At 44.9% G+C, this 13,143-nt stretch overlaps 1 protein-coding gene across 2 annotated transcripts in view; it reads left to right on the top strand.

Annotated features, from left to right (window-relative positions):
• The window catches only part of VDR (vitamin D receptor), a 105,909-nt gene that overhangs the window by 74,169 nt on the left and 18,597 nt on the right, over positions 1 to 13,143 (top strand). For both annotated transcript variants that reach the window (XR_011026090.1, XM_068267319.1), the window contains exons 3-4: positions 782 to 966; positions 7,435 to 7,534. Coding sequence is in view for 1 of the 2 variants with exons in the window: in XM_068267319.1 (XP_068123420.1) it covers positions 782 to 966; positions 7,435 to 7,534 (285 nt within the window). In the remaining variant the exon portion in view is untranslated. The remainder of the gene's footprint in view (positions 1 to 781; positions 967 to 7,434; positions 7,535 to 13,143) is intronic.

The raw sequence follows: 13,143 nt of genomic DNA, 5'->3' as shown, positions 1-13,143 counted from the left end.
TGATGCTCTTCTCTTCCTTCCTTTTCTCTATTTATGAGCTTTAGGACTAGTTTTGTGCAATTTTGATGTGGCTCAGTTTGCATAGCAAACCTTATGAGGTGAACTGCTTACAGTATGTGTGGTTCTCCCACCGGCCGACAAACACACAAAATCCAACTAGAACGTGGGTTTGCCTGACAAATTGCACATCTGTGCTGCTGGCTTGGGTCCCCTCGTCCCCCCATTCTACAATTCCCTTGTTTTACCATCCTGGAGTCTGGATGTCCCCACTCCCTCAACCCATACATCCATCACCTCTTCCAGACTTGCACTGATGTCATCAGCGAGGGACCATAGAAAGCTGTATGGGGTAGCCAGACGGGCAGTCCCATCTAGCCCACCCATCCAACTCTTGATGAACTGGGTGATCACTACTGAGGGACCATAGACAACTAAATGGGTGAGCTGGATGGGACTACCCCTCCAGCCCACCTATCCAGCTCTCCATGGTCTAGAGGTGGCGATGTCAGTGGAACTGTGCAAGAGTTGATGGACAGGTTGGAGAAAGTGGGTACATCCACAAGATTGGTAAGCCAACAGTAGGGGAAAGAGGTGTAAACATCATGCAGTATGGTTTCGTGGATGGAGTGCTTTGTGTAACCTCTATAACTGTCATGGAGCAGGGTATTCTAAACACTTATGACTACTAGAACTTGTATATACTTATTACATAGTTTTAAAACATTAAAGACTCAAAAATTTGTATACTTGAAATGCCATTTAATATATTTCTTCTTTGTAGTTATCTTAACAGATGAAGAGGTTCAGAGGAAGAGGGACATGATAATGAAACGTAAAGAAGAAGAAGCGATGAGAGAGTCACTTAGACCTAAAATAACAGAAGAACAACAACATATTATCGACATTCTTTTGGAAGCCCATAAAAAGACCTTTGACACAACATATTCGGACTTCTCACAGTTTAGAGTAATTATATTTTTAAAAATAATGTCTATATACCTAGTTGTCTATCTCAGTCATCAACAATAACTATGAATGACAAAGAAACACATTTTTCTGGTTTAGCTGCTGCTTAAAGGGAACCTTAACTGAACGGGGGGTAAAGAGTTTCAATTGCCTGGGGCTATTACCAGCCCCCTGCAGCAGTCCTGTGCCCTCGGAGCCGCTCAGGAATCCTCCGGTCCCCCGCTGTCACTTAGTTTCGCTTTTGACGACTCACCAGTCGGCCGGCCGCCATGCGTATTATTGGACGCATTCACTACTGCAATTAGCGCTGTTGCGGACCGCAATGCATACAAAAATACGCATTGCTGCATATCTACGCGTGCGGAATGCGCGTATTTTTGTATGCATTGCCACAGCGCTAATTGCAGTAGAGAATCCAAGCGTCCAATAATACGCATGGCGGCCGGCCGACTGGTGAGTCGTCAAAAATGAAACTAAGTGACAGCGGGCGACCGGAGGATTCCAGAGCGGCTCCGAGGGCACAGGACTGCTGCAGGGGGCTGGTAATAGCCCCAGGTAAGTGAAACTCTTTACCCCCCCGTTCAGTTAAAGTTCCCTTTAACCACTTTAGCCCACAAGCCATTTTACCCTTACCGCCAACACTCCTCCCATTAATTTGACCATAACTTTATCACTACTTCTCAGACCTGAATAATCTTGTTTTTTTCTTTATTATCTATACATTTTATAGGGAAAAACAAGGAAAAATACACTATTTCTCTCATTCCATCCCCTATAGTTTTAAAATAAGCAATTGTTAGTCCCAGCTATCACAACATTTAAATTATGTTCCTAGTACAATATATGACGACAATATATTATTTGGAAATAAAGATGTATTATTTTTTATTTTTATTTTTTTTATCATCTGGCCAGTAATTACAAGCCCTTATCTACTAAACAAAAGTAATATACCCTCATTGTAATGATCTGCTCTGCTGTTTGCACAGGCAGACAGCTGTTTGACCATTTTGTAAGGCAGACAGCTGTTTGACCATTTTGTAAGTCTGAATGCTGCAGGTTCTTGGAAAAGGGACCTGTCTCCACTCTGCAAGCTGCAGAGTTGCTGTTCTGAGGAGGAATTTGCATCCACTTGTTATGCAAATTGTTTAGCTGCTTCCTCTGATGGCTTGCAGTATAAAAACCATTTCTTCCCAGAATTCCTTGCTAGTCATGATGGTTTGTTCCTCCTAACTCTCCTGGAGTATCAGCCTTTGCTATTGTTTGCTTTTATTATCTTAGAGTAATTCCTTGGGACTGCACTAGGCATCCCTTCTAGCGTAGTCAGGTTGTATTATCTGTATTGCCTTGTACTATCTTTCTGTTGCAATTGTCTTGTCGCCAGCGGCGGTCGGCAGGAAATCGTTCTGTCTGTCTGGATCGCATCCGCTCTAGCGGTAGGAGCGGTGGATCCTTCTGTGCTCTGTCTGGGAGTGTAGGCCAGAGCTGTGGTTGCTGCTGCTCACATAAAACATGCTATTTGTTAGTACCGTATTTTTCGGACTATAAGACGCACTTTTTCTCCCCCAAAAGTGGGGGAAAAAAGTTACTGCGTCTTATAGTCCGAATGTAACCCACCTTGGTGCTTTTTTCCTAGTGGGTGGCATGGCAGCAGTAGCAGTGGTAGTCCGCAGTGGGTGGCAGCTGCAGCAGAGCGATCCACAATGTATAAGCAGCATAGGAGAAGCCGCTGTTATAATCCACTTGTCCTTTGATCTCCCCAGGGTGCCCCCGCAGCAGGATCCACAATGAGAAGCGGCATAGGGAAAGCCGCTGTAATCATCCGCATGTATTCATTCTTTTTAATCTTTTAATCCAGCCCAGCGTCAGCCCAGTCTTCATCAGCAATGCTTTGTTCTTTAATCCCCTGATCCAGTCCAGCGTCAGCCCAGTAAACCCCGCAGCAGCGCGATCTCAGCTGATAAAGTATCGGAACATCTTCAGCCGCTATAGCGGCAATCCTCGGGGGCTTCCGTACTTGAATTGTTTAGTTGCGTCATCACATGACCCCGGCGCACGTGCGCCGGGGTCATAAGAGCGGAAGTAAACAATTCAAGTACGGAAGCCCCCGAGGATTGCCGCCATAGCGGCTGAAGATGTTCCGATACTTTATCAGCTGAGATCGCGCTGCTGCGGGGTTTACTGGGCTGACGCTGGACTGGATCAGGGGATTAAAGAACAAAGCATTGCTGATGAAGACTGGGCTGACGCTGGGCTGGATTAAAAGATTAAAAAGAATGAATACAGCGGATTACATGCGGATGATTACAGCGGCTTTCCCTATGCCGCTTGTCAATGTGGATCGCGCTGCGGGGGCACCCTGGGGAGATCAAAGGACAAGTGGATTATAACAGCGGCTTCTCCTATGCTGCTTAAAGACATTGTGGATCGGCCTGCTGGGGACTCAGGAGATTAAAGTCACATTGGGACAGCATTGTGGATGATAAAAGCAGCTGCTCCTATGCTGCTTTGGAACACCGTGGATCACGTTTGTGCTGCTGATGGACCACATGGACACCCAGACCGGACCCAGCTGCCACCCAGGCTGGTGATATCTCCTGTAATTGAATGGGTTAGTTAGTGTAGCTGGGGAGGGGGGGGGGGGGGGAGTTGTGTAGTGCAGTGTAGCTGGGGGGAGGGGACAGCAGAGGTTAGGGAAATGTAGCTTAGTATAAATTGTGATGGCATCAGGGGTTAATGTAGCTTGGCAGTGGGACAAAGACATCTTGGGGGAAGGAAAAGTCTATAACACACTCCTGGACCATGGATGCACCCAGGTTTAGTATATATTTTTTTTCCGTAGTTTTTGCCCTTTAAACCTAGGTGCGTCTTATAGTCCGGAGCGTCTTATAGTCCGAAAAATACGGTAATTACTGGAAATATATGCGGCATTTAAAATTAACTTTGATAGTTGTCATTTAAGTGTTTGTTTAGTAACTGGGAATCAGTTTATAATTTTTTTATTAAAAATGTATGCTGGCGGTAATTTGACTTTTTCGTCACTTACCAGGAAGTGTTCAATTTTGTTTTACACTTTATTTTGATTTTGTTATTATGAATGGTTGTGTCTAGGCACTGCCATTGACTTGTTCCCCTTCACCAATCAATGTGACATATACGCAGTCACCCTCCAATTCACAGAGGCGCTATATGTGCTACCTGAGAGCTACTGTTTTGTCCCCTGTTTTATTGCCTGATGAAGCGGGCTTGGTCCTGCGAAACGCGTTGCATCTATTGGGGTACTAATAAAGTGTTTATTTATGTCAGACAAGTAGTCTAGTCTGCTTTCGGAGGTAAGTCCACCACTGCCTCCCCAGCATATTTTAAAACTTTTAATTGTTGTTTTTATTCTGCTGGCGCCTCTGTTCATCAAAGTCACTCTACCCTCCAATTCCTGTTCCCTTGCTGCAATTTACCATTTAGCCTCAGACCCTGAGGGAATCCTGAAGGCAGTCAGCACTGCAGGCAAAGTAACCTTTTGAATTGGTTGGTGAGTCCACACACAATCCAACTTTGATTGTATATACAATCTATACAATCTAGGATCTCATGTAGTGGCCAGGTCGCTGCCACCAATCCGCAATAAAGCGTACGGATGCGCGAAGTCTAACTCTAGCTAAATCCTGTAGGAAAAAGGGTTAATACACAACCTTTCTAGAGATAGAAAAATAACAATATTAATATCAACAATGTTATGGTAACGTGTCTCTCTCTAAGGAGAGGTGAATCCTTTTGCAGAGATTTTCCAGAACAGCACTTAAACGAACGATTTCTAATTGTTTATATAAATAAAGAATGCAGAACTAAATATAGTAAATGAAACAAATCGATACAGAAATAATGATTAACTGTGAAAATGGCTATTGATAGTCTGAGCAATGTGTCAAGTTACCGTATGTCCTTTTGCGGTATTAAGTCCAACAGAAGATATGAAGTCCAATAATGGAAAAGTTCTCTGGAATGGATAGAAGTCCTTTGATAGACCAGCCAAAGCCGTGATGGTCTAAGGATGGCTGGGAGTCTCTCTCTCTCTCAGCCTGTGTCCAACAGGTTTTTTTAACCCTTTTTCTGCAAGAGGGTGTGGATGGTAACAAAAGATGTTCTCCCACCCTTAGCAATCTGACCTCAGGCTGAAGTCCGGCCCCTATTGTCTGAGGGACCGAATTGCCATTTTCTCCAATTATGCCATAACTCAGCAGATATCGGACATATCATATGAAAAACAGCATTTTCCATTCCGTCATCATGCGCTGGACCAATCCATATCAAACTCGCTTGGGGTGACAGCTAACGCTTTGTGGACCAGATACCTCCAGCTCAGGTTTAAGGCATATGATTTTGGCATCTATGGAACGTTGATTAATTTAGTAACTTGTCTGACTATTCTTTCATTCCAAGGTGAATTAAAAATTAATTTCTCTACTCTGGTCAGGCTACGCGCAGGAATGTGGTCACCTAATGATTTTACGATGTGTCCCTGTATCCTGCTTCTTATCAGAAGACCTTTTTGAAGTAGATCTGTGCTATGTGGATGGCTCTGGATTTAGGGTTTATTGGGGCTCTCAAAAAGCACAAACAAACACACACTCACATCCCCCAGTGCAGGGGTGGTGAGATGGAAGAGCACTGATTTTCTAAAAGCAGGCTAATGAATTTAAAGGAGTACTGCAGATCATATTTTGTGCGCATTTTCATGCGCTTGCCGCAATGCGTTCGTGAAACCGTGACAATCGCCGCCATGTAAATGCTGCCGGGAACGAGCAGCAGGCATGCGCGAAAGCATGCCTACACGACAGAATACACAATGTAGACGTGGATACACGTCCAGTTAGATTTTAGTAGCTTCTATCTGGACGACTAAAGTTGTCCAGATTGACTGAAGTGGTTAAAGAGGTCCATTTTGAGGTCTGATGCCCATTTTTCATCTACTTTGGAAACTTCTCCCATGTTTTACTAAAATATTTCTGTCTTTTGCTGTCCTTCTGTTGCCCTTAGAATCTATCTGATACATATCTTCATGTCCTCTTCTCTTGAGCATGGACACACATGTTCCCTGTATAGCAACAGATCTCGAGAAAGATGAACTGGAAAACTGAACTACTCATTGCCCGTGTTAGTCTAGCCCAGCCCATGGCTTTCTTCCAACATGCATTTTCATGTCTCTGCTCCAAGTTAGGCTTTTGTAAGGCTGACTCATGAAGCCATTTACCCTATCACGACTGAATTTTTAAGCTAAATTATTAAAGTGCAAGAAAAATTTCCTTTCTGCTTATGTATGGTTTAAATTAAAAATAAAGTTGGCTAAATAATATAGCAGTATGCGCCGAGTGAAACAATGCTTTTATAATCTTTTTGTTAGGGAAAATGGCTTTCTTCTGCCTCTAAGGTCACTGCTTTTAAAATTCCAGTTCTATAGTGCAGCTTTAGAGTAAAGCATGGAAAAATTAAACAAAAGACAGAGAGACTGGTGTATGACCTCTGGCAATTTAAAAAAATGCAGCTTTTGGAATGAAATTTTACTGAGGCCGCAAATGGTTGCTTTACTGATAGAACGAAGAGTGGTAGTGTACAAAAACAAAACTGCCTGTTATAAAGAGAAAATGGGGCAAGGGCCAGTCTGTTAGAAAACTAATCTTGTAAGAGCGCCTCAATGTCACAGCAGCTTACAAAACTTATACAGGTAACGTTTTAAAAAATAACATCTCCTGGTTCATCCAACAGGGAAATCTTTCAAGTATAGTTTAAGCCTGATTTTTTTTTTTGCCTATGATTTAACACTAAATTCCTTCTTATCCTTGTTTATTACTTGAAATGCTGTCCTCTTTAGTTATCCAGGGCCTGGCACTTTCTTGGCTCTCCTCCTTCCTACCTGATAGGACATTTAGGATTTCCAGCATCACACCCTCTTCTCCCTCACTCCACCCGGTTAGAGTAACCCAAGGCTCAGTTCTTGGTGCCCTTCTCTTCCCTCCTCTTCTCTATTTACCAGTATATGTGTGTGCTCTAGTTTGACTAGTTTTGTACTTTCATTGTATTTAAAGGACAACTGAAGTGAGAAGAATATGGAGTTTGCCATATTTATTTTCTTCTAATACCAGTTGCTTGGTAGGCCTGCTGATCTATGTGTCTGCAGTAGTGTCTGAATAACACCAGAAACAAGTATGCAGCTAATCTTGTCAGATCTGACAATAATGCCAGAAACACCTGATCTGCTGCATGCTTGTTTTAAGGGTCTGTGGCTAAAAGTATTAGAGGCAGAGGATCAGCAGGACAGCCAGATAACTGGTATTGCTTAAAATGAAAAAAAAATATGTCAGCCCCCATATAACTCTCGATTCAGGTGTCCTTTAACTCCTCTGTAGTTGTATTTTGATATTATGTTAGTGTGTAATTTAAGTGCATACTGATTTTTTTTTAATTATTTCTTAGCCTCCGGTAAGAGAAAATCTGGATAGAAGAATTACAAGATCTTCATCTGTTCAAACAAACAGTTACTCCTCGGACTCTGATACTTTTAAATCTTCTCCAGGTATAGTTGTGAATAAGTTATTCAATCTAAAAGAAGAACTCTTAATGGTTAGATCCAGCAAGAGTTGATATTTCTGAGAGCGAGAAGGACTAATTGGTACCATGGCAAGAAAGAATAGCTTCAATTGTCTAAAGCAATGGTCCTCAAACTAGGGCCCGCAGGCCGAATGCGGCCCCCTGAGGCTTTTTTACCGGCCCCCACTCACAGAATGTATTACTTATAGATACGGCCCACTACATCTCTAAATATCGGTGGCCCGTATATAGACTAGTAGTGCTGGTTCCACCAATCCACAGGGAAGCCAGCGAGCAGTCTTTCGTTGGCTTCCAATCCAATTCCGCATCAGCTGACACTGCTGTTCAAATGGATGGCAGGTTGTCACCTGAGTATGCTTCAATGTCTGGCGCAAAGAGATTTTTCCAGGTGCCCTGTGAATGAACGGCTGCTGCTGGGAGTTCTCCTGTGTGTGTGTGTGTGTGTGTGTGTGTGTGTGTGTGTGTGTGTGTGTGTGTGTGTGTGTGTGTGTGTGTGTGTGTGTGTGTGTGTGTGTGTGTGTGTGTGTGTGTGTGAATGTGTGTAGAGGTGGAAAATTTGCAGTTCATGTGAATATTGGGGAAAGGAGGTAGTTTTGGAGGAGGGGGCCTTTGAAAATATGTATTTTGAACATTAATTGCCTTGTGTGGGGGGGACTGTTTGTCAGGCTGCTGAGAAAAGTGGTTAACAGGTGGAGGGGATAACTTTTTAGTGGCATAGTAACTGCACATGCTGTGTTGGGGGACATAATATTTGCACATGCTGTGTTGGGGGGCATACTATCTGTACTTGCTGTATTAGTGGGTATAATATCTGCAGATGCTGTGTTGGGGGGCATACTGTCTGCACATGCTGTGTTGGAAGCATACTATCTGCACATGCTGTGTTGGCGGCATACTATCGGCTTTGGTTAAATGGGAGACATAAAGGCTGCACGTGTTAACAGGCAATTGTTTACCCTGCCTAGGTGCAATGTAATGTTTTCTACATCATTTTATGTATATTTCGGCCTCCCCAGCAGTCTGAAATATGTTAACCCGGCCCTTGACTGAAAAAGTTTGGGGACCCCTGGTCTAAAGCTACACAAATGGTTAAAAATATAGCCTTAGAAGAAAGAATTATTTCCTAGTTGTTGTGAAACCTATTGGGACACACACATGATTTACCATATCTGCTATTTTATCATATTTTGTAGCATGCCCATAAAAATGACGTCCAGTAAAAATAGCGCCTGCAACTGCTGCTAGTAGAATATGGGTAAATTACTGATATTTTACTAGTTAATTCCTATAGTAAAATATCAGTAATCTTTACTGATATTTTACTATAACCTATCTCTATTCTCACACAGAACTCTACCCCTACCTATGCCTAACCCTATGACCCACCGGTGCCTATCCTTAACCACCCCCCTTGCCTAACCTTCCCCACCCCCATAGTGCCTGAAACGTAAGCACCCCGTGCCTAACCTTAACCCCCCCCCTCCCCCAATGCCTAACCTTAACCCCTGTTGTGCCTAAAGGTAACCCTTTACTCCTAGCGCTAAGCCTAAAACGAATCCTTAAAGTGGCTTCAAGATAAACGTTTACTCATTGCATAATTGGGTTCCTTTCATCTAGTTTATAGGGCATTCCTCAAGCCAAATACTTTTTTGTTTTGTTTTAATACTCTAATTCCCTATAAATTAAACAAGCTTCGCCCACAGCTTTTCCCAGTGCCTTGGCACCGTAGCAAGGGCTTATGGGAGCTCAGTCTGGGCAGGAGGAGGAGGTTACTAGCCATTGATTTCAGAGGCAGAGGGGAGGAGGAGAGGGGACTGAATTTACACACAGGCAAGCTGATGGCATCTCCAGCCCTCAACCTGTGACAATGTGATAAACAACATGGCTGCCCTCATTGTATCACAGGAATAAATAATCATAAACTTTTAAAGCTGTTTGCAGCTAGATATGCTGTGTAAACTATCTAAACTTTAGATAAGCTATATAGACAAGTTACTTGTTCTAGTTATTTAGTTTGTTGGATGAGCTGATAAAACCCTGCAGATACTGATTACTATCCAATTATTGATGGAAAAGAAGATGCGGAAAACACACTAATGTAATAAAAGGTTCCTCCGTATACATTCTTTGTATCTCCTGGCAACTGATACTTAAAGTGACCCATCGGTGAGAGGGATATGCTCGTATTTGCCATATTTATTTCCATTTAAACAAAGGGATACTGCCTGCCTGTTCTGCTGATTCTCTGCTTCTGATCCTTTACGATACAGACCCAGAACCAGGCCCGTTTTTAGCGCCGTGCGGCCCGTGCCGCCGCCCGGGGCGCTGTTGGGAGGTGGGCGCTGAAATGGAGGGGGGAGCCGGAGCCGCTGGGAGGGCAGCCCGACCTCTCCCTCCCTCTCCTGGGCCGCCCTCCGTGCTCCCCCCTCAGATGCAGAGCGCAGCAGCAGCAGCCAGGGAGGAAGCGCTGTAAACAACATACCTCCCTGCGTTCCAAGCGCTGCTCTCTCGCCGCCGGTCTCTTCCTCTCTGCCGCCTATACGATGATGCACACACTAGTTCCGGCTAACAGGAACCAGCGTGTGCATCATCGTATAGGCAGAGAGGAAGAGACCGGCAGCGAGAGAGCAGCGCTTGGAACGCAGGGAGGTATGTTGTTTACAGCGCTTCCTCCCTGGCTGCTGCTGCTGCGCTCTGCATCTGAGGGGGGAGCACGGAGGGCGGCCCGGGGAGAGGGAGGGAGAGGTCGGGTTGCCCTCCCCGCGGCTCCGGCTCCCCCCTCCATTATGGGGGACAGCTACCTATCTAACCTACGCTGGGGGGCACCTACCTATCTATCCTATACTGGGGGGCACCTGTCTAATCTAGCCTATACTGGAAGGGGGGGGGGCAGCTACCTAATCTAACCTACACTGGGGGGCACCTACCTATCTATCCTATACTGGGGGGCACCTACCTAATCTAACCTACCCTGGGGGGCACCTACCTAATGTAACCTACCCTGGGGGGCACCAACCTAAGCTAACCTATACTGGGGGGCAGCTACCTAATCTAACCTACGCTGGGGGGCACCTACCTATCTAACCTACACTGGGGGGCACCTACCTAATCTAACCTACACTGGGGGGCACCTACCTAATCTAACCTACACTGGGGGGCACCTACTTAATCTAACCTACGCTGGGGGGCAGCTACTTAATCTAACCTATACTGGGGGGCAGCTACCTAATCTAACCTACACTGGGGGGCACCTACCTAATCTAACCTACACTGGGGGGCACCTACTTAATCTAACCTACGCTGGGGGGCAGCTACCTAATCTAACCTATACTGGGGGGCAGCTACCTAATCTAACGTATGCTGGGGGGCAGCTACCTAATCTAACCTATACTGGGGGGCAGCTACCTAATCTCACCTACGCTGGGGGGCACCTACCTATCTAACCTATACTGGGGGGAACCTACCTAATCTAACCTACACTGGGGGGCACCTACTTAATCTAACCTACGCTGGGGGGCAGCTACCTAATCTAACCTATACTGGGGAGCAGCTACCTAATCTAACCTATACTGGGGGGCACCTACCCCATCTAACCTATACTGGGGGGCAGCTACCCATCTAACCTATACTGGGGGGAACCTACCTATCTAACCTATGCTGGGGGCAACTATTCTGGCTACCTATATTAGAGGCACCCACCTAGCTAACCTGTACTGGGGCACCTACCTAACTAACTTATACCGGGGGCGCCTGCCTATCTAACCTATACTGGGGGCAACTATACTGGCTACCTATACTGGAGGCACCTACCTGGCTAACCTATAGCGGGGGCAACTATACTGGCTCACCTATGCCTGGCTACCTATACTGGGATACCTATTCAGGCTACCTATACTGGGGGGACCTATACTAAGTGCAACTAGACCTGGCTAACCTATACTGCGGGCACCCATACCTTGCTTGGGGGGGGGGCGCAATTTTTACACACTCGCCCTGGGTGCATTTTAGCCTAGAAACTGCACTGCCCAGAACAAATCGTTCAGGTGCTCTGACCAAAGTTTGACCAGACAAGTATCATGCTTGTTTCAAGTGTGTGTAATTCAGACACTGTTGAAGTCAGACACAGCTTTTTCACCCTCACCGGTAACAATGTTGTCCAGTCTAGCGTCGTATGGATGTAGTATGTATGGTTCTCCTGTTCAGGATTTATGTTTCCTCATGAATGTCTTTGGAAACAATTGTATGAGGATGCAGATTGTTGCTTTTTGCGTTGGGCGTAAAAGTCCCTTTGTATGTAATTTGCAAGGAATATGCGAAACGCATTATAGTCAAAAATTGACTTTATGATTTGTACATATTTTCTGTACAAAATGTTTTGTTTATGCAGATGTATGCAATTTCTTTGACTTGTGTGATCATTTTTGGTCACTATACCTTATTATTATTATTTATTGCATTGTAAATTTGTATATATTTTTTACAATAAAAATCCTCACCGGTAACAAGTGTGGCCACCATGACACCCTTGCTTGATGGTGCGTTATCACCTGAAGACCCTTTCCTCCCACCATTTCTACCTATAACAAGTGTAGCCACCATGGGCCTCTCCCCTGCTCCAACGCTGAGTAGTGCAGCAGTTGTGAATTAAATGTGTATTGCCTCCTCCAGCATAGGGTCTGATCTTTTTTTCTCTTATATGCAGCCACCCGCCACTCACCTCTATATATTCTCCTCTGAGTGGTCTTGCATGTCAAGTGATGTCATGCAGCAAGGCCTGGATGGAGGTGAGCAATGGCAGCTATGTGCCCAATAGAGAAAGATGAGCCAGACCTACTAGTGGAAGTATAATCCTTACTCAACTACTGCTGTTTTACTCTGAATGGGAGGGGTAGTGATTACCAGGGTAATGTCAGAGAGGGGTCCCTTGTATTGAAGGAAGGGGTAAGAAACTGTTGCCACCCCCCAGCAACTTGGCAGTAACACCACTGGCTCCTTACTAACTCTCTGGGGGGACAGGGGGGGGGGGGTAGGTTCTCATATATGCTTTTGGTTAAATAAGCAAAGCCTCTTTTCTTTTCCCTAAGAACACAACACTTGACATCCTCTGTTCACTTGAGCTGATTTATCAGTGCAGTTGCCCAACCAGTAGGAATCATTGTTTTATTTAATAACTGTACACTGCCCTTCTTTCTTTCCAGTTTTCTTTACAGCTGTCCCGATAAATTAGCTCCTTTACTTTACATGTACAGAAGCTTGTCTTGACTCATGTTCAGAGGCATAACTACAAAGCCAACAAAACTTTGATGCCATGGTAACTCTCAAAGCCTGAGACCCATCTGCTGGGGCTCATAAAACAAACATGGGTACCGTCATCGCCTCCCCTAACAGAGTTTGACTCCCTACACAATAAGTATGTCTACAACAATACCTGGCATGAAGGGATCACCATATCAAAGAGAGGGAGTATGAGAAGTTGGGGCACCAAACAGCCCAGGGCCCTATGTGACTGCAGGGTCCGCTTCCCCAGTAATTCGGCTTCTGCTCACATGCAGTAAATATTAGCAGGTAGGGGCT

This window comes from Hyperolius riggenbachi, chromosome 2 (genome assembly GCF_040937935.1).
Source record: "Hyperolius riggenbachi isolate aHypRig1 chromosome 2, aHypRig1.pri, whole genome shotgun sequence".
Classification (NCBI taxonomy): Eukaryota; Metazoa; Chordata; class Amphibia; order Anura; family Hyperoliidae; genus Hyperolius; species Hyperolius riggenbachi.
Note: the sequence above shows the minus strand (reverse complement) of the source record. Positions and strands in the feature narration are given on the sequence as shown.